Raw genomic sequence first — 25,232 nt, forward strand, 5'->3', positions numbered from 1 at the left:
TCTCTACGAGATTGACTTCACGTCAGACCGGCTGGTGCGGGGGGAGCTACACTCCCTGTTGTTACCGAGGAGTCGGCTCCCTCCAGATTGTCACCCACTTCTGCGCACGGCCCTATTGTGCTGGAGGAGGGCACTGTCATACACCTCATCGGTGATACCATATGCGGAGAACATCCCCTTATTGGGTATCCCGACACCGCAAGGTAGGCTCACACGGCATACACTGCGCCCCTGGACGGAGACTGGGATAGATGAGGTGGGTGCCTTTTTTGGAGATGAGTCTCTGTTGGACCATGACTCCTTCTTACAGGTCAAGGGTGCTCCCCCGAGATTATATTTGTTACATGCCACAGTGTCACATTATATTCAGAATACCTGGGCACCACAACGACTTAAACCCACGCAACACAAATTGGTTTATCTGCTATATTATATGGGAGCGGGAGGACATTTGGTGCGCTGGCTATATACAGGGATCAGAGAACACGCAGCAATCCTGCTTACTACACTTAGGGACACCTGGGTTCAGGACACAGAATCGGTACTGACTGATAAGGCATGGCAGATTATCCTTGAGCATCCCAAGCGGGTATCGCGGAATGTTAAATTTAAATTTATACAGGTAATGGTACTTCATAGGGCATACCTAACTCCCAAGAGGTTACACAGAATGTTCCCGGACTCCCCCCACTGTTGCCCGCGTTGTAGGGAGGACGAGGCTGGATTCCTCCACATGCTATGGTCGGGTCCACACCTGCGGGATTATTGGGCGGAGATATGCCAGGTACTACGTACCATTACCAACCTGCCGGTGCCTGAAGAAGCTCTGTACTGCCTAGTGGGGTCCCGTAAACGATCCAAAACACTGAAGGCTAAACTGAAATTTCTAGACTTGGCTCTTCTGTTAGCAGTCAGGCCACCCAGAACATCCTTGTGGCAGATGGACCTAGTGAGGTGGGGCCGAGCAGAGGGTGCAGCTCTTAGAAGGGAGGAGGAGAGAGGTCAACGGAAGCTTCCCATAGCACAGGAATGGGAGGTCATGCTGATGGCATTGGAAGGGATAGATCTTGTACCATCGCAGGAAGACAGGCCACAATAACTACACAGTGCGCAGAGATTCGTTGATGGGAGATACTGGAGCCCGAGATAGCGCACAGGCTACTCGAAACCCTTGCACTACAGTATACAAGTTTGCTATGAAAGTTAGGAGGTAGTATACAGAAGGCTTCCATTGTGACCAGGAGACGGGAGGGAGTAGGGTAGGAGCTTTGGGGAGGGGGGGAGGGGGGCTGTTAGTTTTTTGGTTATGCACGACGATATTGAATGAGTACTGCTGATCTTATGTACGGTGGAAAATAAGTAGCATATCAGAGATGATTGACGGACAATATACTGCTCTTCTGATATATGATGTGACATTGTAATTATGGAAATCGTCAATAAGTATTGATGGGGAGAAAATGGAAAACAATGACTGAAATATATACGTGATAATTTGAAATCGCTGTATTTGTTCCTGTTCAGTCTAGAATAAAGAGTTAAAAAAAAGGAACATTTTAAATTACAATTCATTAGAGTCCAGACACAATATTTCCACATGTTCCCAATCAAAAGTTAGCACTTATTAAATATAATAAGGTTTGTAAAAACAATTTTTATTGGCAATCAAGTGTGGAAGGTACATTACAGGAAAAAAGCAATCAAGGCATCAGCCGACAGTGCAGTATATCAGTACAGTTCCAACAAGACACCTTTTATTTAGAACATTCCCCAACTGATCCAGCCCACCCTGTATCCCACCTCCGAGTCCCACCCCCGTAGCCAGTGCGTCACATTCCATCCTCCCAATCGCTTACATGTTATCTCTTTCCTGTCCTGGATAGGAACCTCGGTAAAGGGTAAGTAATGTCCTACAATGGGGCATCAGGACCCCCAGATCTGCCATTAGTAGGTGGAGGTAGTGTGTGCTCCATGGTGTGTGTGAGGTATTCCCGAACTCAGTGTCCTCAACCTGGCGTCCCCCCCTCATCCTCGCTCTGGTCACCCTCTGGTTGCTGGAGTGCCACAACCAGGGCCTCCCACGCCCTAGCCACCTCCAGTGCTTTGTCATTATCTAGGCTCCTGGCCTGTCGTAGCCGCAAGGCACTCTCCGCTTTCGCCCAGCGCTCTAGAGTGGTCTTCCAACGCAAGTAGCTGGGACCTTGGGTAGATTTCCAGTGCATGGAGATTTCACGTTTGGCTAATATCAAACCCAAGTCGCAAAATTTACTGGTAATTCGAGTACGAGGGGTGTGGGGGAACCACAGTAATAGGCAGGTGCCCATGTCAAGATCGATCTGCCGGTCCGTGACAGCATTCAGGCAGGACGTCACCGCCTCCCAATAACCCGCCAGCTTGTTGCAGGTCCAAAACATGTGGGCGAAGTCTGCGTCTGCCGTCCCACATCTAGGACAGAGCGAGGGTGCACCCTCGAAATATTGCGAGATTTTAATCGGTGTTAGGTATGCACGGTGCAGGGTAAAAAACTGGACCAATTGGAACCTGGCGTTCCTAGTGCCCTTCCATGCTCGGCGTAGTAGCTGTGGGCATGTCGTTTCCGGAATAGACCGCCCAATGTCCCCCTCCCATTTGGCTCGCAGCTCATCCAGGGGTCGCAGGGCAGCAGCCGATAACCGTCGGTAAAGGCATGTGACGGCCTTGTAAGTGCCAGCGGCCATTACCACGTATTGACAGCATTCCGAGGTCGGCGGCTCGGTCAGCCCACTCCTCCAGTGACGGCGAATACCAGCCACTAATGAAGCGTGTAGCAGATACCCACCCCTCGGCAGATCGTAAGAGTCCCGCAGCTCCTGAAACGTGAGCAGCGAGCCATCCTTGTAGAGATCGCCGACCATCTGCAGGCCAAGCTCCTCCCAGATCGCTAGTGCCGACCAGTCGCCACCATGTGGAAAGGCCGTGCACATCCCTAGCGGAATTTCTGGGGCGTAGGGACGAACGGTACCAGAGCGCCTGTGGCACCGAAGCCAACAGCTGCGAATCGTTCGTTCCTCCAATGTGAGCTGAGCTAGGTCCAGTTTCTGGCCCAAGATTATAAACGAAATGATGTGTCTCGGGAACAGTTTGCCCGCCACATTCTCCGGGCCACGGAACTCCAAAGCCACCGCCTGGGTGAGCCACTGCAGCTGCGCCGCCAAGTAGTACCACTCAAAATCCGGGGCCGCAAGACCCCCGTCCGCTCTGGGGCGCATCAACGTGGTCAGCGCAACCCGCCGTCTACCCGATCCCCAGATGAACCCAGACGTTAGGGAGCGGAGTCTGTTGAAAACTGACGCAGGAATCCAGATCGGCAGGGTGCGAAACAGATACAACAATCGGGGAAGTGCCACCATTTTCAACAATGCGACTCGTCCCGCGACTGAAAGCGGTAGCGTCCGCCAGAAACCCATGCAACCCTGTAGATTCCGAATTGCCCTGTTGATGTTGCCGTCTAATAGGGCCACAGGTGAGTGGTAGATGAGAGTTCCCAGATAGGGGAGGCAATGGTGCTCCCATCGCAAGGCGCCCTCCGGTTGGGTGTCATCGGTCCCCGGAGTCAGCGGGAAGAGGCAAGACTTCCCCCAATTGACCCTCAGTCCCGAGAGATGACCAAAGTCCGACAGGAGCCACTCGGCCCCACGCAGGGAGTCATTTGCGTTCGCCAGAAACAGTAAACAGTCGTCCGCATAGAGAGAGATGTAGTGGGTGTCGGCTCTCAGCGGAAGACCTGCATACGCTCGACCCAGCCGGGCATGCGCAGCCAGTGGCTCAATGGCAAGTGCAAATAACAGGGGGGACAGAGAGCACCCCTGTCGGGTCCCCCGACCTACCGCGTAAGGGGCCGAGATGGTGGTCCCAGTTTTGACACGGGCCGTGGCCGCAGCGTAGAGCAAGGCAGTCCATTTCACGAAGCGTTCGCCCAGTCCAAAGGCCTCCAGTACACGGAGCAGGTATGGCCACTCGACGCTATCAAACGCCTTCTCGATGTCAATCGAGAGGACAGCGGCACCCGGACGAGCAGCTGCCTCTCCCCCCATGATCCGGAGCAGCCGGCGCACACAGGTGGCAGTGGTGCGCTGAGGAATAAAGCCTGCCTGGTCATCATGTACCAAGGAGCGCAAGTGGGTCAGTAGCCGCGTCGCAAGGACCTTGCTCAGGATCTTGTAATCCGTGGTGAGCATGGAGAGCGGGCGGTACGCCGAACGACAGCTCGCAACTCCCTCTCGCTTCAGTAAGGGTATCACTAAAGCTTCGCGAGTGGATGCCGGTAAGCACCCCGAGTCCCAGGCCTCTCGGTAAACCGCCTGTAGTCGCGGAACCAGCACATCCGCATAGGCCGCATAAAATTCGATCGGGAGCCCATCCGTGCCAGGAGTTTTGCGGCGGGCCATGTGTTTGATGGCCACCCTGATCTCTCCCCCGGAGATGTCGCCGCCCAGGTGCTTTGCGTGCTCCGGGTCAAGCCTGGGCAGTTGCGCCGCCACCAGGAAGTCCTCCAGCTCCGCCGGGGGATCCGGCATTCTGCTCCTATACAGGTGCGTATAATACTGAAGGAACTGGTCGTTAATGTCCGATTGCGCATAAACCATGTGCCCCTCTGGGGTGGCGAGCGCCACTATCGGGGAGCCTCGGGACCCAGGGCTGGCCAACCACGCTAGCAGTGAGCCTACTTTATCACGCTCGGCGTGAGCCCGGATCAAAAACTCCTTATAGTCAAAGCAGCGCAGCTTTTCCATTGCCGTCGCCACTACCTCTCGTGCCTCCGAAACCGCTCCGTGAGCCTCCGGGTCCGTGTGACTGCGTCTTTCTTCATTGCGCAATCGGCCCTCGCTGCGTTCCACATCCTGCAGGAGGGTCTTACGGACTCCCGCGGTAGCCGAGATACAGACGCCCCGAATCACCGCCTTAAAGGCGTCCCACTCCAGTGCCCTGCTGGAAGCCGTGCCCACATTAGCGTCAAAGTACCCTTCCACCCCACCGCGGACATCGGCCTTAAACGCAGGGTCCTCCAGTGTCAGCGGGTTCAACCGCCACGTCGGGATAGCTTGGCGTCGCCTCATCCATTGCACCGTCACTAGGCAGGGGTTATGGTCGGATATCGTCCTGGTCAAGTACTCACTGTGGCGGACCAGGCTCTGGACGTCCAATGAACACAGAACGCTGTCTAGGCGAACATGCAGATCGTGTGGGGGGGAGTAAAAGGAGAAGTCCCTTTCCGTAGGGTGTTGGGTCCGCCATGCATCGACCAGGCCCCAGCTACTTTGCCACTCTCTCCTACTCTTCGCTAGTTTGTGAGCTGCCGCCTGCGCCAGTGGTGGGTGAGATCGATCCAGTTCTACGTCTAGTACAGAATTAAAATCCCCCCCAAGTAGGACCGTGCCAGCCAGGACAGTCGCCAGCTTCCCAGACAGTCGCGCAAAGAAGGCAGGTTGGTCCACGTTCGGGGCATAGACGCAGCAAAGCGTCACGTCCCTCCCATCCAGACGGCCCTGTACAGCCACAAACCTCCCCTCGGGGTCAACCATCGACACTAAAGGCTGGAAGGGAATCCCCGCCCGCACCCAGATCAAAGCCCCCCTTGCAAAGGCCGAGTAGGTAGTGTAAAACATATGCCTCTGCCACCTGCGCTGCAGAGCCCGCCCCTCAGTTTGATCAATGTGAGTCTCCTGCAGGAAGGCAACCTGAACCCCCCTGCGGACAAGCTGGGCGTGAACCTTGTGACGTTTCAACATGGAAATCAGACCCCTCACATTCCAGGTCACACACTTCAGTTCAAGGAGGGTCCCCATTCCCGACAATAAACACTGTCCCAACGAAAGCAAGCATCGTGTGCACCCTGGCTACTCCCCAAGACCAAAACCCCGACATTCCCCAACAACCCCACGCCCCACCCCTCCCCAGAATAGGTCCCAAACAGCAGAAACCCATCCAAATGACTAACTCCCAAAAGGAACAATCTCTGGTAACTACCAGAGTCCCACAGTAGGTGTGAGATAGGAGGGGGTGGCCTGTCGCCTCTTCCAACAGACCGTGAACAGCACACTCCTCCCAGTCAGACCTCCCCAACGTGCCCCATGTGTCCCGCATCTCCTCCTCGAATAAGACAGTTACCACCTCCAAAGTTGGCCGCCCAACACCAGTTCCAGGCCCAACAGGTCAATGACGCCACCAACCCAAACCCAGAGCAAGAACACATCAGTTTATACAATACCACTGCAGGGGAGCATTAGCCTCATTCGTCCAGCAAACCATCAGCAGTCCCAGGTGTGACATGGGGCGGCACGGGGCCTCCAGCCGCCGACTCCTCCGAAGTCCCCTCGTCAGTGCCCCCCCGGGAGCCCGACTCCACAGCCAATGCGGAGCCCATTGTCTGGGAGATGGTGGAGACCGCCCGGAGGGCATCTCTGCGCTCCAGCGCAGTTTGTGAGATCGAAGGTGTCCGAACGTTCGGTGGCCGTTTCTTGTGTCTCCTACTCCGCCTAGGTCTCGGCGGTGCCCTCCGACGTTCCCCAGGCGCGTGAAGTGCATCCGCGCCGGTCTTGTATAACTCCAGCCAGTTCCAAACGTCGTCGGGAGTGTCGTAGAAGGAAGATTTGCCATCCAGCATGATCCGCAGGCGGGCTGGGAACAGGAGAGAGTAGCGGATGCCCTTCTCCCGAAGTGCCTTCTTGACCACCAGAAAAGTCGACCGCTGTCTCTGGACTTCCAAGGAGTAGTCCGGATATATGGAGACCTGGGCGTTGTCCACCTTATAGGGCCCCAGAGCTCGCGCCTTTTGAAGGATGAGGTCTCGATCTCTGTAGTGCAGCAACCGCGCCACCACCGGGCGAGGGGGCCGGCCCTCGGCCGGGGGACGAGCCGGCACGCGGTGAGCACGCTCTAGAGTGTAGAACGGCGATAGCCCTTCCGTGACAACCACTATCAAATATAATAAGGTAACCCAATGTGATTCTATGGGAGAGGTAAGTGTCTCAATAGTGAAAAACTATTTTAGGGGGTTTTGACTGCCAGGACGTGTAAAACTTAAAAGTATGTGTGCAACTTTTCAAATGCAGTGCACCCAGCACCATGGGCGGTTTTGAGCCTACCTTAGGGGTGATTTGCAATTATTAAAAGGGAAGGTTTAGGCCTGGCACAATTGATATTTTATCAGGTTGAATTGGTAGTATAAAATCGCATGCACGCTGCAGTGGCAGGCTTAAGGCATGTTTTAAAGGGATACTTAAATAGGTAGCACAAAAGTGCTGCAGGCGCACTGGTAGCATTTATTTACAGACTCAGGGTATATGTTGAAACCAATTTACTAGGGTCTTATAAATACATTAAATGTGGCAAGGCAATCAGGTGTAGGCCAATTGTATTATGTTTTAAGGAGTGATCACAAGTACTTTAGCACTGGTTAGCAGTGGTAAACTGTACAAAGTCCCAAAGCCAACAAGAACAAACTTCAGCCAAACGGAAGTAGTGAAGGCAAAACCTTTGGAGGAAGACAATCCTAAGGCTGACACGTTAAAGATACATAGAACAGTATCATATTCTATTCAACCTGTCTTTTGGCATGGTAAAGGTAGGAAGATTGTCTTTCTTAAAGTCTAACCTTCAAATGGACTGACTCTTAACTCACTTGTCTTTCTAACTTACCACAATACAGTTTCATACTTTGACCAGGGAGATGTGCTCATCTCAATTTCACTTGATTTAACAGCCAGATTACAATACTCAATTGCCTCATCAGTTACATTTCTACATAGATGGACCTGTGTCACCCCTGATCTTTGCAGGCTAAACTGTTTACTAGTACAAGCCAGAATTGAGTTCAAGGGCTTGACACTTGTGGGCTATTTATAGTGTATCTGTAAAATAAATTCACAATCTAATTATCAGCAAGGAACCTTCGCTGTCAGCAAAAAGTATTTCTAAAGATGCCAAATGCAATTAGAACAAGATCATAAGCTAGACCTTTGTCATTTTACTCTCACTTTTTTAGCTCTTGGATGCCTTTTGTGGGCTACTCTGGTGCTCAACAGGAGAATCAATACAGATCATTCTGATTCTCCTGGGCTCACCAGAGAATGAAACATTTGGAGCCCTCTTAAACTTCTGGACACCATAATATGTATTATCCTTTGCATTAATTGGAGTATTAGGTTTCTGTCAAGTCTCTGTGTCTGTCTCAAGAGAGAGGAAAATGACTGATTAAGAGCAACTCCTTTAATTTGATTTTAAGATGCTATGTCATTTTCTTCCTTCTTTTCCTCCTCAGGAGACCTTACTCTTCACCACCAGCAGGTGTATAGCTCCAATCTTTACTTCAGTGGAGTCCTAATCCCAGAGCCAGAGACCGTGGTAAGATCAGGCTAAACAAAGTCTTGGGGTCACAGTTCAGCATTTTGTGTATGAAGAAGTTCATTTGCACAATGGAATGTGGGATAAGTTGTGACGTTGCCCCATGGTTCTCTGTCCGTGTACAAAGAGACATTCTCTATTGCACTTGGTTCAACATTCCAACTCAATAAGGTTGAGTTGCATTTTAAGATCAATGTCCTATACCCCACAGAAGGAATGTGTATTTGTATCAGTGTTCCTTTTCATCATATGGGTGATGTTTACCTAGTCTGTGTTGTATCCCTATTATGTTAAAATGTTGTGTTATGTTATGTTAAAATTATTTGTAAAGCGCACGTATACCGGTTGGTTTCTTTGCGCTATATATAGAAGTGACCAGAGTCCTGGAGGGTTATTCATATGCCTGGTTATTCATATGCCTGAGTAAACAGCCATGTTTAAGGAGTTTCCTGAATCTCAGGAGGTCTGTACAGGATCTGATGTCAAGGGGCAGGGTGTTCCAAAAAAGAGGGGGCCAGCACCACAAATCTGCTGCCACCAGGCTGCTTTGATTTATAGTACGGGGTGACCAAAAGGTTCATGTGGGCTGAGTGCAAATTGCGGGTGGATATGTATCTCGGAATGATATTGGAGATGAATTCTGGGCAAGCGCGATATAAGGATTTGAAAATAAGGCATCCGATTTCGAAGGCACAGCGTTGGGATATGGGGAGCAAATGTAGCTTCCTCATGAGAGGGGAGGCATGTTGCCATCTCGGCAGATGAAAGATAAGTCTTGCGGCCTGATTCTGCACAAGTTGCAGTCTTGACTAGATATAATGGCAGACGAAGTACAGGAAGTTAGTGTAGTCTATGTGGGAAATGACAAGGGCTAGAACTACCTGCACCAATGCTTCCCTCCCCACTCTTGACGGAAGGAGAAGATGTAGAGATTAGGTCACTGATCTGTCAGACAGTGCGTGGCGATATGTGTTTTGGCCTATGTCTGAAACTTCCACCAGAAGAGCTGTGTTTAGTGGGTTGATGTTACCTACAATCATTTAATGCTTTTCTGTCCTTCTAGATTTTCACAGAGGAATTCACTGACTTCTCTTAGGAAGCTGTGACAATGTCCTAGTTGTAGATTTGTATGAATTTCAAGCTCCTAACATGCATAAATGGTAACAGGAGCACATCAACACATGCATAAATACTTAAATCTTTTTTTATTGTTAGTTGACATTGTATAGAACTTCAACATAGCATCAAGTAATCAGATCCATGCGATGTGAACAAATATACGCTCATAGCACTTGTAGCTCGGCCTGAAATAATAGTCCAGACCAATTGCAATCCCATTAAAAACGTAGTATCTCCCCAAGCTAACACATGCAAAAAATACTTAACAAAAATTAATCTGCTGCACTTCCTTGGTCCATGTATACCTTTGATTGTGAGGACTCTATCATTATTTACATTGAACAAGCAATGTCAGCAAACGTTCTTTTATTCCATGTTTGGAAGCAAAGAGAACCCTCTCAAGTAAAGGATATAGGAGGGATATATTCTTTCTATAAAGCCTGCTCTCAGAAGGCAAGTTAGCCACTTCTGCCTAAAAGTAACACTTCCAGAGGAATGTCTGCCACAGCTGGATCCAGGCATCTGTAGCACCTTCCCCAGCTCGGGAATTCACCAATGACTACGCCACACATGGAGCTTAGTACAATACATTTTTATTCTTATCCGTGTAAGCATAATCTCAACATTCTAAACCTGTATTCACTTCATTGCACTCAAAGGGGCACATGCATCAAGCAATTTTGCAATTGCAAACAGTGCGATTCACAAAAATCGGCCATTTGCGATCGCAAAATGGCCTTTTGCTATGCATGAAAGTTTTTGGATTCAGTTAATTGCAATATCTTGCAATTACCTACATTGCGAATGCAAATAGGGAATCGCAATTTGTGATTCCCTAATGCACATGCAAGAAGCCTTTCCTAAATGCTCAGTGTGCATTTAGGAAACGCTAATTAACATCAATTTCAAGTTGATGTTAACCATGTGCATACTTCGAAAAATGCACAAACTTGCATTTTCCAAAGTGCCATGTGGCACACACATGCCCCTAGTGCATGTGTGTGCCTTACATGTGCACATTTGTTAGTTAGGGACACCTCAGGGGGACCTAAGGCGATTGCGATTGCAATTCTTAAAGAATCACAATTAGTGAATCGCTATATGCACCCTATTATGAGCATTGCAGTTTGCGATTACCAAATAGCAATTTCTTAAAAATCGCTATTTGGTAATCGCAAAAATGAAGTTTGATGCATGTGCCCCTAAATGCTTATGTCACAGTTCTACAGAATTCATCAGGAGCCACAAAGGTTCCGTTATTACAAACCCACACCACACTACATCTCCCCCTCTGTTAAATAGAAAATATTTTTTTTACAAACAAATACAATTAGTGCTAAGTCTTTGTGGTGCTTAAACATACTTCCCAGCCGTTTCTTTAGAAGCTAGGGACAGGCAATAGAAATGCCCCTGACTGGTGCTGATGATGGAGAAATAGCAGCAGTCAGGGGTCCTTCGCTTGTCCGTTCAGACCCAGTCTCTGCAATGACATCAGTGTAAGAAACTGGCTCTATATATACCAAACCAAAATGGGGTATAGGGTGTATAGAGTCCAAGTGTCCCCAGAGGTAGGCAGAGGTTAAAGTTAGATAGAACCTTACTCTCTAATAGATGTAGCTTGGTCGAGCAGTAAGGCAGTATCAGAGGACAGTGTTAAGCATTTGATGTACACCCTCAGTCTGCAAATTAATTCACACACTCAAGAACTGAACTCTTGGCCAATTGTTTTTGTATAAAAATATACTGTTGTTTACAAGCAAGCCTAGTACAGGTAAGCAATACATACTTTTCATTAATACGTTACTGGATATAGAACAGTTTGAAAATGCAATAGAACTTGTACTTTGTTTGATTTACAGGGGAGCAGTAGTATGCAACACTTAGCAAATACAGTACATTGGAATGAATGGGCTTTTTCAATACTTTGCAAGTAAGTTACTTTTATGTTACTTTTTCTAACTCAGTGCTGGAAGCCTAGATTCAGCACTGGGACATTTCCTGTAAACAGGTGAGTAAATGCATTTTTGTTATTCGTGCGATTTTTGAAGAATATTTTCAGATTTCAAAACTCCACACGTAGAAACTTTTTGGAGCTGTACATTGAAGTGAATAGGCTTTGTCAACAAATTCCAGGTAAGTTACTTTTACGTTACTTTTTCTAACTCAGTGCTGGATGCCTAGATTCAGCACTGGGACATGTCCTGCAAACAGGTGAGAAAACACGTTTTGGTTATTTGTATCATTTTTAAAGAATATTTTTAGTTTTCAAAACTCCACACTTCGTCGTTTTTTGGAGGGAAAACTGTCAATGTTATCCTATGGAGGAAACACAGGGTTCGAGGCATATGGGCTGCAGATGGTACATTTATGAATAGATCGCCATCTGGTGTTGGGCTCGGATGATTGCACTTGTTTTTCTTCTGGAGAAGTCTTTGTCGTCATCGATGACTCCTCCTCTTGGTGTTAGTGCGCATGGGCATTGGCTCCATCCTTAGATTGTTTTTTTCCGCCATCGGGTTCGGATGAGGATCGAAGCGCTCCGGACCGACTTCGATAAAGAAGGTTATATTCGGCGCGTAACCCTTTCCAATTTGACGGTATTGTTACCGAACGCGACTTCACTTCCATCTCGACGCGTTTCGAAGAACTACGAGAAGACCAGCTCAACGTAGTCCAGCCCGGAGTCCATGGAAAGGACTCCATTCAAAAAATGTCCAACGTGTGGTGCTAAGTTCCCACACAAGGACCTACACGAGGTTTGCAACCTCTGCTTGTCCCCTGAACACGAATCCAGGGACTGTGAGGCCTGTGCAGCATTTTCCTCAAAATCGACGATTAGAAACCGTCGAGCCCGAAGACACGAGGTATCGAGGATGCAGTCACAAGCAATCCCGGAGCTGTTCGAGGACCAGCACCCAGAAGAGGAGGAAGAGGAGGTCGACGAAGCGGGGTCAGAAGCGGACGAGACCGACGTCGAGGAAATCGACGTCCAACAAACCGTGAGTGACGACGTCCCTTTACCAAAGAACAGACCCCGCACGGTGTCGACCCCGCCCTCGAGCCCGGTCAGACAACCGAAAAAAGTTTCCGACGCCCCGCCTTCGGGCCCGGCAACGAAACCGAAACCGAAACACTCGGTCTCCCATCATGGTGGTTCCGATAAACGACCCACATCGACACCGAAGCTCCATGTCAAGGAAAGCTCGAAGTCGAAACAGTCCATGTCGACACCGAAACACGTTTCGACGTCGAAAACACCCTCGACACCGAAGACATCTTCGACGCCGAAAACATCGGATCCGAATAAAATCTCGGTGCCGAGAATACAAATGGACAGTCAGAAGAAAAAACACCTTTCGGACCCGAAAACTGCGGTACCGACACAGGAATATAAAACCGATCCTAAACAAAAGACTCTGTTTATTGATCCACAAACTGGCAAGGTAGTCACAGAACTACCTAAAAAGAGGAAGAATGAACAGTCGGACGACAAAACTCCTCCGAAGAAGAGAACAATGGGGACAAATACAACTCCCCCCTCCTTCTCCACAACCTAGAGACACACCCTCTTCTCCTCTTCCTCACAATAGGCCAACTATTCCTCCCACACGACCATCTACACCTACAACAGATGTAGAAAGTGACACAGGGGAGGGAGAACATCCTGGGGATGATGAAGACACAATCCCAGAGGAGGCAGACCCATGGGAACAGTACAATGTAGGGTCAGATAACGATAACGACCCTGAATTGTATCCGTCAAAACCTTCACCTCCTGATGATAATACTGGTTTTGCGCAACTCATTAATAGAGCAGCAAAATACCACAAGGTAGAGCTACATGCAGAACCTCAAATAGAGGATTTCTTATTAGAAACACTACCTGCTACACAAAGAACATCAGGAACACTACCAATGCTTAAGGGCCTTCTCAATCACACATCAAAGATATTCAAAGATCCGGTGAGGGCTAGGGTACTGAACCCAAGAATTGATAAGAAATATAGAGCAGCTCCAAAAGACCCAATATTCATCAAAGGACAAATTCCTCTAGACTCACTAGTGGTCACAAACGCTCGTAAGAGAGCAAACTCTTTATCTACAGGAGAAGCTCCACCTCCTGACAAAGAGTCTAAGCTAATAGATGCCTCTGGCAAGAGAGTAGCATCTCAAGCGGCAAACAGCTGGCGCATAGCTAATACACAAGCACTACTTGCAAGGTATGACAGAGCGCATTATGATGAATTAGAAAAACTCATCACACATCGCCCTAAAGAACATAAAAAGAGGGCAGATCAACTCATACAGGAAGGGAAGTTAATTACTAACACTTCAATCAAGTGCGCCCTAGACGCGGCAGACACTGCAGCAAGATCCATAAACACAAGCATCATGTTAAGGAGACATGCATGACTCAGGGTTTCAGGGTTCAAACAAGAGGTACAAACATCATTACTGAACCAACCTTTTGATGAGAAAACACTTTTCGGCACAAGGACAGATGAGGCCTTAGAAAAGATGAAAAAGGATACGGAAACGGCTAAATCAATGGGAGCATTGCAACAGCCGACACAAAGAGGTTCCTTTCGTAGGTCCACCTATAGAGGAGGATCCAAAAATACAGGTACAAGCCAGCAACAAACCTCTTTTACACCTACATCACCCAGAGGTAATTCTAGAGGTGGCTACAGAGGTAACAACAACAAGGGTAGAGGTCGCGGAAACAACAACAACCGCAACTCTCCAACCCCAAAGCAGTGACTTCATACAGCTCCCCCCAGACCATATAACACCGGTCGGGGGACGCCTATCACAGTTCCTACCTGTCTGGGAAAACATCACATCAGACAGGTGGGTGAGACAAATTATCCAACATGGTTATTGCCTAGAACTCACAGCTACCCCACCAAACATCCCCCCCAAACAGCGTCCAATGAAACAAGACCACCTGACACTGTTAAAACAAGAAGTACTATCCCTGCTAGAAAAGCATGCCATAGAGAAGGTTCCACAGCACCAACAAGGAACAGGAGTATACTCCCTATACTTCCTAATTCCCAAAAAGGACGGGTCTCTAAGGCCAATACTGGACCTAAGACCTCTCAACGCATACATAAATTCGGAACATTTCCACATGGTCACGCTCCAACAAGTACTTCCTTTACTGAAGAAAGGGGACTTTCTTTCTACACTGGATCTAAAAGACGCTTACTTTCATATCCCGATTCACAAAGCCCACAGGAAATACCTCAGGTTTTGTGGTAGAAGGACAACATTATCAGTTCAAAGTCCTTCCGTTTGGTGTCACAACGGCACCAAGGGTGTTCACAAAATGCCTAGCAGTGGTGGCAGCTCACCTAAGAAGACAACAAATACATGTCTTCCCCTACTTGGACGACTGGCTAATAAAGGCCAAGTCACAAGAGGAATGTCTTCAGAACACACAAAAGACAATTCAGCTGCTACACCAGCTAGGGTTCACGGTGAACTACACAAAGTCACACCTGCAACCAAGCAAGGTTCAACAATATCTGGGGGCTACTATAGACACAGAAAAAGCCAAAGTATACCCCAATCCAGTCAGGATCCAAACAATGCTTACAATCATTCAAAGATTCCGGCCACAACACTCACTAACAGCAAGAGTGTTCATGCAGCTATTAGGGATGATGTCATCCTGCATACTGCTAATACCATATGCCAAACTACAAATGCGTCCGCTACAAGAATGTTTAGCGACACAGTGGAATCAGGCTCAAGGACAGATTACAGATCTGGTGTTGGTAGACGACCGCACACACCGCTCTCTGAAGTGGTGGAACACAACAAACATTGCCAAGGGGCGGTTGTTCCTAGAACCAATTCCACAGGTGACAATAACAGCGGACGCATCGCTCACGGGATGGGGAGCACATATGGAGAAATACACAGTACAAGGAAGGTGGAGTGTGCAGGAAAGAAGACTGCACATCAATCATCTAGAACTACTAGCAGTGTTTCTAGCATTGAAAGCCTTCCAAATACATGTTACCAACAAAGCAGTCCTGATCAGAACAGACAACATGACAGCAATGTATTATATTCAAAAACAGGGGGGGACGCACTCTCTCCAACTATCCAGACTAGCACAGGAAATTTGGAGATGAGCCATTCCTCAAAACATCTATCTGTTAGCCGAACACCTACCAGGAGTCCAAAACCAGATAGCAGACATCTTAAGCAGACAGTCGGAACAAATACACGAATGGGAACTGCACCAACAAATACTGCAGCCATTCTTCCAAAGATGGGGACAACCAGAGATAGACCTCTTTGCCACTCATCAGAACGCAAAATGCCAAAGCTTCGCGTCCAGGTACCCACACCACCTGTCGCAGGGCAATGCGTTATGGATAAATTGGTCCAACAAATTTGCATACTCTTTTCCCCCTCTCCCACTAATCCCATTAGTGGTCAGAAAGCTGCAACAACACTCAATGACCATGATACTAGTAGCACCCACGTGGGCACGACAACCGTGGTTCACCACGCTCCCGCAACTCTCACAAGTGCCACACCAAAAGCTAAGAATTCTACCCATGCACCTTACACAGAACCATCGAGAAATAATGCACCCAGATCCAACACAACTGAACCTAGCGATCTGGCTCCTGAAATCCTAGAATTTGGGTACTTAGATCTACCCCCAAATTGCATGGAGATAATTAAACAAGCGAGACGTCCCACCACCAGAGCATGCTATGCAGCTAAGTGGAAGAGGTTTGCTATACACTGTACCACTAATAATATCAACCCTCTGGACGTATCAACAAGGGAGATTATTTGCTACTTACTACACTTACAGCAATGTAATCTCGCGTACACATCTATCAGAGTACATCTAGCAGCTATAGCAGCGTACCTACAAAACAGGCAGCATATATCCCTGTTCAGAGTGCCAGCGATAAAAGCCTTCATGGAAGGCCTTAAAAGAGTCATTCCACCAAGATTACCACCTTCCCTGGTCTGGAACCTCAACGTAGTACTCACCAGACTAATGGGACCACCTTTCGAACCTATGCATAGGTGCGAGATACAATTCCTTACATGGAAGGTGGCTTTCCTTATAGCCATTACCTCACTCAGGAGAGTAAGTGAATTACAGGCATTGACAATACAAGAACCATTCCTACAGTTACACCAGAATAAAGTGGTTCTTAGAACAAACCCAAAGTTCTTGCCTAAAGTAATTTCAGCATTCCACATCAACCAGCCGGTGGAACTACCAGTCTTTTTTCCAAAGCCACAGACGGTGGCAGAAAGGGCCCTACATACACTAGATGTCAAAAGAGCCATTTTGTACTACATAGAAAGGACACAAAACTTCAGGAAAACTAAACAACTATTTGTAGCATTTTCCCCAACACATAAGGGCAATCCTATCTCTAAAGCAGGCATCGCTAGATGGATTGTAAGATGTATACAAATATGTTACATTAAAGCAAAGAGAACATTAACTGTTCCTCCTAGAGCTCATTCTACACAGAAACTAGGAGCATCTATGGCATTCTTAGGGAACATTCCCCTAGATGACATATGTAGAGCAGCAACTTGGTCTACACCACATACATTTACAAAGCACTACTGTGTTGATGTGCAGGCTACACAACAAGCCAGAGTGGGCCAAGCTGTATTAAAAACTCTATTTCAAACAGTTGCGACAGACACTGGTGACCACCGCTAGGGAGGTAACTGCTGTACAATCTATTCATAAATGTACCATCTGCAGCCCATATGCCTCGAACGGAATATGCTACTTACCAGTATGCATCTGTTCTTGGCATAGAGGGCTGCAGAGTGGTACATGCCCTCCCTGCCTCCCCGGAAACCTGTGTCTGTCCCAACATTATCTTATTTAGATACACTTACATGGGCATATCTTTATGTATTCTACTACACTACTCCATCTAACCCTACTATGGCAAAACAATCTAAGGATGGAGCCAATGCCCATGCGCACTAACACCAAGAGGAGGAGTCATCGATGACGACAAAGACTTCTCCAGAAGAAAAACAAGTGCAATCATCCGAGCCCAACACCAGATGGCGATCTATTCATAAATGTACCACTCTGCAGCCCTCCATGCCAAGAACAGATGCATACTGGTAAGTAGCATATTCCTTATCGGTTTGCAGGTAAGTAAACAACTGTGGGAGTTAAGGTTCTGGGGTTAGAGTCAGGGGTCTCCCAGGGTCAGTGATGCACTGGAATTGCACCCTCAGCGGCACTAGGGCGGCCGGGTGCAGAGTGTTGAGGCCCAATGTCATCCTATGGAAGATAGGGGGTCTCCGGTTGGTGGCGGCTGGCAAGCAGGCCACGAGGTTGTGGGAGCAAAGCTCCTAGGGTTTAGCTCAGGGCAAGTTGGGGACCAAAGTAGCATCAAAGGTGCACCTTCAGCGGCACTAGGGCGACCGGGGGCAGGGTGCTGTTTTGAAGTCTGGTGTCCTGTTGTTTCCAATGAAGAACCTCCGGGACAAAGAAACACTGCTGGCTCGGGGACGAGGATCTTCCAGGTGCGACCACCACTTCGAGGGGTATGTTGGGATGTTGAGGGTTGGTTAGGCACCGTTGGTTTGGGCACACAAGGCCGTGGGGCGTCGGGTGCAGGGGTGCCTTGGGACGTCGGATTTTCTTACCGGCTCTGGTTGCGGTAGGGGGGTCCTCTGGATTGAGGCTGCAGGCGTTGTCTAGTGGCTTGAGGTAGGTCAGGGGTCACCGGATCTCGGGTCAGGTCTCCAGGGGGACCTCCTTGTGGTGTTTTCTCATTCAAGATGGGTTCGGCGGGTGCAGAGTGGGCTGGATTCGCGGTTTCTGGCTGGCACCAGAAGCTGCAGTTTGAACAAGTCCGGTGTTCACAGGAGATTCAGTCTTTGAAATGAAGGCAGGCAGGTCCTCTGGGGTTTTTGAGGTTGCTGGCTACAGGACACACCGGGATTTTGTAGGAGCAGGTTCGAGGGGGGACAGGCCTGTAGGGCTGCGGCCAGTCAGTGGGCGTCGTCCTCTTGTTAGCTCTGCACGGCTTTTCATCCTTCTTCTTATCTTCTTTTCGTGTTGTTTCTGGATCTAAGGAAGGAAGGTTCAGGGTGCCCCCTAAATACTAAATTTAGGGGTGTTACATGCAGGTAAAGGGCAGGGACCAATTGGTCCCTTCCCTGGGGTGGGTACACCCCCTATTCTGTCACTCTCCAGTGGGAAGGGGGCAGGAGCCTGTCCCTGGTTGGCTGGTTCCTCCCAGCCTCAAGATGGCGGGGACTCGAAGTTGTGCTTCACCTCGCCTCCCCCACCTTAGGGGTGGAGTTGGCAGAGGTGGGCACACCTCTCTTCCTCACTTGTTCTTCCCGTTGGTTCTCCAGCCTAAAGTGGGGGGGGGGGTAGAACAAGTGGGGACCAGTTGCTAAAAGCAGCAAATGGTCTGGAGAGGCTCACAAAGGCGGCATTCCTTTGAAGCTTCTCCTTCGTGAACCCTGCCCATCCTGGGGGGGGAGGCTTGGCACCTCGTCCAAGGATGTGCATTGTTTCAGCCCCTGAGAGCAGCAGCTCTTGACCCAGGGGTCCAGAAACATGTCTGGTGGTGGCAGCGTAAGCAGCCACTCAGTCAGGTCACTAGAGGTTGGTCAAGTTTCAAGGGGCATCTTTAAGATGCCCTCCATGGTACATTTTACATTAAATCCAACACTGTGTGGGCTTAATGTGCTGAGAAGTTTGATACCAAACTTCCCAGTTTTCAGTGCAGCCATTATGCTGTTATGGAGTCCGTAATGACAAACTCGCAGCACCATGTACTCTTAATGGCAGTACTGCACTTATAGTGCCCAGGAATGGACCTGGGTACTGTAGGGGTACAGGGCTCATGCACCTGTACCCTCACCACTGGCATAGGGTACCCAGCTAGAGGGGTGACTAATGTATGCCAGGGCAGTGGTTTGTGGGCATGACACACAGGGATGTGTGCCATGTCGACTCTTCACTTTGTTCTGCACCAAGTCATGTAGCCTGCAAAGGCAGTGTGTGAGTGTCAGGGTACATGGCCTCTAAGGGTGGCACAATATGTGCTGCAGCCCTCAGAGGCCTTCTCTGGTCACAGTCCCCTGGGTACCTGTGGTACCATTTACCAGGGGCTGACATGTGGCCATAGATGCCAATTGGGTTTAGGTTTCAGTGCAGTTTTAGGGAATGAACATAGGCCCTGGGTACCTGATTAGCAGGAGCCCTGGGCACACTCAGTCAAAGAACATCAGCAAGTCAGCAAAAAATGGGGGCATACCATGCAAGAAAGAAGGCACTTTCTCACAATCAGTGCCTGAGAAGCGATGAGCAGCATGAAGGAAATGCGAGTAGTCTTGCATGATGGACTTCCCAGCTCGTTGGCCAGTCACCATGTGTCCCTTGTAAATTGTCCATCCGAGCACTCGTTCAGTATCACAAAAGTCTTTTATGGTTTTCACCAGTCCATTTAATATCCAATTTCTTCAGTTGTATCACAAATCATAAGTTCCAGTCGTATTCCAAATCAAAAAATCCAACATATGAAACGATGCAGCCAACACGTGTTTCGTCTGGTCAGTAAGACCATTGACTTCCTCAGGGCTGCAACCCAAAATATCCACAATAAGTAACATTCTCTATATACATTATTTACAATTTAACCAAAGATTTTCCTACTCTCTAATAGATTTCATAGAGAGAGAAAAAGAGATACATCCAAAAACCGTAAGATGCTTAATAGTGTGTGCAGAAAGAGAGGACATGTAAACCAAAGTCGTGTTTTCATCAGTAATGCCTTGTGTTCAGACATAAAGAAAAATTAATTTAGACAACTAACGTTATGTCATGATCAAAGTATCCTAAATAAGGGTCCCTGGTGATGCCACAGACGCTAGGTCCACGCCCAATGAGACTGAATATTATAAATAATAAGTCCTCGCCCTAACTTAGCACAACAACATGGCAATTCGAACTTCATCTAAAACCATAAATTTGGGGACTCTCACCTCCAAATTTAAGTATCCAGCACCGTATTCCAAACTGTATTTCCGATATCTATTCACGTAACATCCTGCAAGTATATCCAAAATTATATATGTATATGTCTCAAATATGCGTACTGTAATACTCTCACATAACACAATATTATATTTATATGCAAAGCTGATTATGACTTTATTGGTCTCTGTTAGACTACATAACCTTACAGAAACTTCAATTCTTACCTCCTAGTCTCGATTCAATATACTCCTTATATTTTGCTCCTATCTTTAATCACCACACGTGTACGTGTCTGTAAGTAAAATAAACCATAATGAGATATATACTCTTCTGTCCTTAATACTATGAGAACAGCCCCTATCTTTGGCTTACCGTTTGTAATATTTCTCTCGCGTGTCAAATGGCGTTCTGCGCCAGCGCCATCTTGTAATGGCTTTTTATACTACGTTGCTCCTCACGTCCTATCTCGCTGTTCATACTTATTTATTCCTGTAATTGCTATCCGTATTTATTTAGACCGTATTTGAACAAAATACTAATAAATTCAGTTCAAAGTGAATCTCAGTTACTGAGCTATGTTACTGTACTCGTAATTTGAAAATCAACTCCGCACTCGTAATTTCAAAATCATACATCTAATGCCTTTAGAGTATTTAAAGTCCGCGTCGTGATACACCCCATTAGTTGGTTACGCCATATTGATTTAGTATTATATTAATATTCAATTAAACACCAAGTATACAGATACTGTTGTGTCGCAAACAGGCGCCATCTTAGGTCAGGCATAATATGTCACCTACTATATTCATTCTCGTTCCTGTCACAGATATGTAATATATACTCGTAAAGAGTCTACATAGAATTATAATGTTCCAATTGTGTATTATTCTTATCTCATCTTAGTAACAAGATGTCAGTACTCATTGTTCGTGTGTCCCGGGCATCCACGGTACCCTCAGTCCCCCATTTCTTATGCAGTTGTTGAGCAAACGATTTGCACAACAAAGAAAAAGGCTCGGAGAGGTAGTTTAGAGTAATAATTGATAAAAGCTATGTACATCCTCATTTTTTCATAACATATAGTAAAGCTTTCCAAGTAATCAAGTGAAAATCATTTCTTAACATGAGCTGTTCTTGTAGTGAGACAAGATAGTTATAGTATTACTACATCATTCTATTAATGACTGAGATGATTGCGGTAAGTATTGTAGGCGGGGATCATAGTAATCATACATCAGTATTATCAAAAGTATATACAAATTGATAACTAGTTGTTACTTCAGTCCTGTCTGACATATACATATACCTACTGTCCCAGATAAAACTCAAATTCATGATCGACATTGAGCCCGCATTCCACAGCTTTCAATTTAATCAGCCATAGAACCTCCCTTCTTCTCAGTGTTAGAAGTCTGTTACCCCCACGGGGATCAGGCTTGATGTGATCAATTCCATGGTATGAAAAGTTGTGTTGATCTCGATTGTCATAATTCTGTACTATGTGTGATGCGATCGGATAACGTGTATCTCCGTTTTTTAGGGCTCTAAAGTGCTCAGCCATTCGATCTCTCAGCCTCCTGATCGTACTCCCCACATATATCTTACCGCAAGTACAAGTAATAACATAAACCACGAATGTAGTATCACAGTTGATAAACATACCAATCGTGTAATCACCTGAGTCATTATAGTTAAATTTCTGAACTTTCTTTTTTGCCCATCTACATGAAACACATCTCCCACATTTATAAAAACCTTTGTAGCTGTTTAGCCAATCAGTTTTGGTTGTTTTGTCAGGGTAGCTGGGACTTAACATGTTCCTCAGAGTATTTCCCCTCTTGAAGGTCAGGCTTGGTCTTTCATAAATATATGGTCTCAGGTCCTGATCCATAAATAGAAGGTGCCAATGTTTATCAAGAATAGAAAAAAGTCTAGAGCTACCTAGACCATAGTTAGTTATTAGTCTGACCTTCTGATCTTTTACTCTTGATTCTTTGCTCTGTCTAATTAGTGTGGATCTCCTTTTGACTTTCTTTGCTCTGGATACTGCAGTCTTAACTACATCCTGTTTGTACCCACGATTCAAAAATCTATCTGTCATGTCTGATATATTCTTCTCAAAATCCAAATCAAGAGCACAATTTCGTCGAGCCCTGACCAGTTCACCATAAGGTATGGCATTCTTCTGGCTGCTGGGGTGGCAACTCCCAGCATGCAGAATCGCATTACAACTGGTTGGCTTCCTGTACATCCTACTCTTGATCTTGTCTCCTTCTATAAACAGCTCCACATCCAAAAAAGTAATACTATGTCTGTCATGAGCCGTAGTAAATCTCAAATTATATGCATTGTCGTTCAAATAATCAAAGAAACCCTTCAGTCTCTCCACTGAGCCTGTCCAAATTAACAGGCAGTCGTCTATAAATCGACCCCAATAGTGGATATACTGTATCCACTGACTCCCATCTTGGCCCCAGATTCGCTCCGCCTCGAACCAACCCATAAATAGGTTGGCGAAAGACGGAGCGAATCTTGAACCCATAGCTGTACCAAGGCGCTGCCTGAACCAGTGTCCATCAAATAAAAAAACATTGTTCTTCAATACCAATTCAGTCATTCTCAAAATCATTTGTGGTAATCTTTGGGGTTGTGGTAACCAGCCCCCTCATCCTTTGAGCACCACATTTACTTTGATTCTAGATTTTACTTGTACCTTTACTGTGCTGAGCGCTCATACTAACTGTTACCACTGAGAATTGTACCATGTGTCCCTTGCTGGTCACAACATGAAATTGTTCAGCATCAAAAGCAGCATCAAACTTTCGTGTTCTATGCTGTTGAATAATCACTCAATCTCTGGCATGTCGACCCTTGTCCACATAGTCTTTCATTTTTCTCTTATGATTTAAGTCTTTCATGTGTGTTTCTCTCTCAGTAGTTGCTGTTCTGTTGGTCCATTGAAGTAACTTGTTCGTCATGGCTCTCCCGAACATTAAGGTGGCAGGGCTTTCACCAGTGGTCGAGTGAGGGGGTCAAGCAATAAGCTCGGAGAGTGGAGTTTAAGACAGCTTTAAGGTTGAGCTTCTTCAAACAGCACAACTGGACAGCTTTCTTTAGAGTACTCATGAAACGTTTGACAAGGTTGTTAGGCTGTGGTCAAAGAGAGGTGCTCTTCTGATGCTTCACATTAAGATGACTGAGAAAGTCTCTGAATTCTCGAATCAAAAAAGGTGGACTGTTTTCAGGCTTTAAGATTGCAGGAACACCACAGATCATGAGGATGCTGTCTAGTTTCTCGATAACATGTTCTTGAGTGATAGATAAAAGATCTTCAATCAATGGAAAACTGAATATTTATCAATGATCACCATCAGATGTTGTGCGCTGTCAAGAGGACTGAAGAAGTCCTTGCAATACTTTCCCAATCATGCATTAGCAACGCTGACATAGTTGACAGGTGTTGAGTAATTTTCAATCAAAAATCAAGAAGGACTAGCTAGGTTTTTTACAGGAAAGACTCAATGGAGTACGTATGCAAAGGAAAACCAGTAGGTTTTTTTGAAAAGCCCTCACCCACCAACCTAGTTGGTGGCATGCTTCATCATCGGGCCCACCACAGTGGCACCTAGCGTGCCCCGGGTGTGCTTCGACGCCAGATTACTGCGGAGCTGGTATACTTACTGAGTGTGCAGTGTGGTGAGTGTGAAGGTGAAGATTAAAAAGCCATACAGGAAATCCCAGCACCCGAGGGTAAAAACAATATTTTAATTAACTGGGTCTCTGTTGGCATATTAAAAGGCAGACGGACACGGTGGAGTATGGATTATGACCTCCAGTGTCCTGTGTGGTCTACATGTTTCAGCCTGGCCTTTCTTAATTTAAAACAGGCTTTCCTCAGGACCAAGTGAGTATGTGTGGAGGTGAAAAAGTTAATTTACAGTGAGTGTTTTTGTTTTTATGTGTAGCACTCCCTAAGGTGCTATATGGGTGAGAAGGGGGTTCCCTCTCGCTTTGCTACATATAACATAAAAGGGAGACAGACAGACGTACAGGGTAGAGTCATATTAGCATATTATTGCGAAATAAGCCGTCATTCCACCGTCTTATAAGGTGAGTGAACGAACTATGCATGGCTAAAGTGTGGCCTTGTCAGTGGCAAGACTCATGTGATTGTTATCTAGAAGCCGGTTGTTGTGGTGAGCTAGAAAACGGAAAATACCAATGTGAGGTTCAGGTAAGTGAAAGAAAATTATCCTCACACAGTATTTTGCTGATCAAAGCCTCCTTGGGTCGCCTGGCAGAGAAAAAGACCCTAAAAGAAGGTTGCATTGGCTTACAAAATTATCCAACCTGTAAGGGAAGACCTCAACACCTTACCCCAACAGTAGCTGTAGTGCGCAGCCTCATTACTCACGAAAATGTCGGTCTGGTTCCTCCTTGGACCTGTCGTCCTTCTGCGGCGCCCGGTTGTGAAAGGAGGGCCTGGCCGGGCATGTTTTTAAAGCCTCTGTGATTGCCTGCACCTGGGTGAGAGTGGAAATAGAGGGAGGGGTGCTTTTGCGCGAAAGCGCCATGTCATCCACGGTCTGCGCATGCTCAGAGGGGTAGTGGTCCCTGTTCTGCGCGCGAGCCGCTTGTTATTGTGCTCTGCGCATGCGCGGAGGAGCAGTGGCTGAGTCCAGCTACCGCGCATGTGCGGGAGAGC

The 25,232-nt window shown here is 47.2% G+C and overlaps 1 protein-coding gene across 1 annotated transcript in view; it reads left to right on the top strand.

The window, feature by feature from the left end:
* The window catches only part of LOC144781993 (cyclin-dependent kinase-like 1), a 306,255-nt gene that overhangs the window by 191,200 nt on the left and 89,823 nt on the right, over positions 1-25,232 (top strand). Inside the window, exon 7 of the mRNA XM_078661090.1 lies at positions 8,300-8,382. Within this exon, the coding sequence (XP_078517216.1) occupies positions 8,300-8,382 (83 nt within the window). The remainder of the gene's footprint in view (positions 1-8,299; positions 8,383-25,232) is intronic.

The sequence above is a fragment of the Lissotriton helveticus genome, chromosome 9, assembly GCF_964261635.1.
Source record: "Lissotriton helveticus chromosome 9, aLisHel1.1, whole genome shotgun sequence".
Classification (NCBI taxonomy): Eukaryota; Metazoa; Chordata; class Amphibia; order Caudata; family Salamandridae; genus Lissotriton; species Lissotriton helveticus.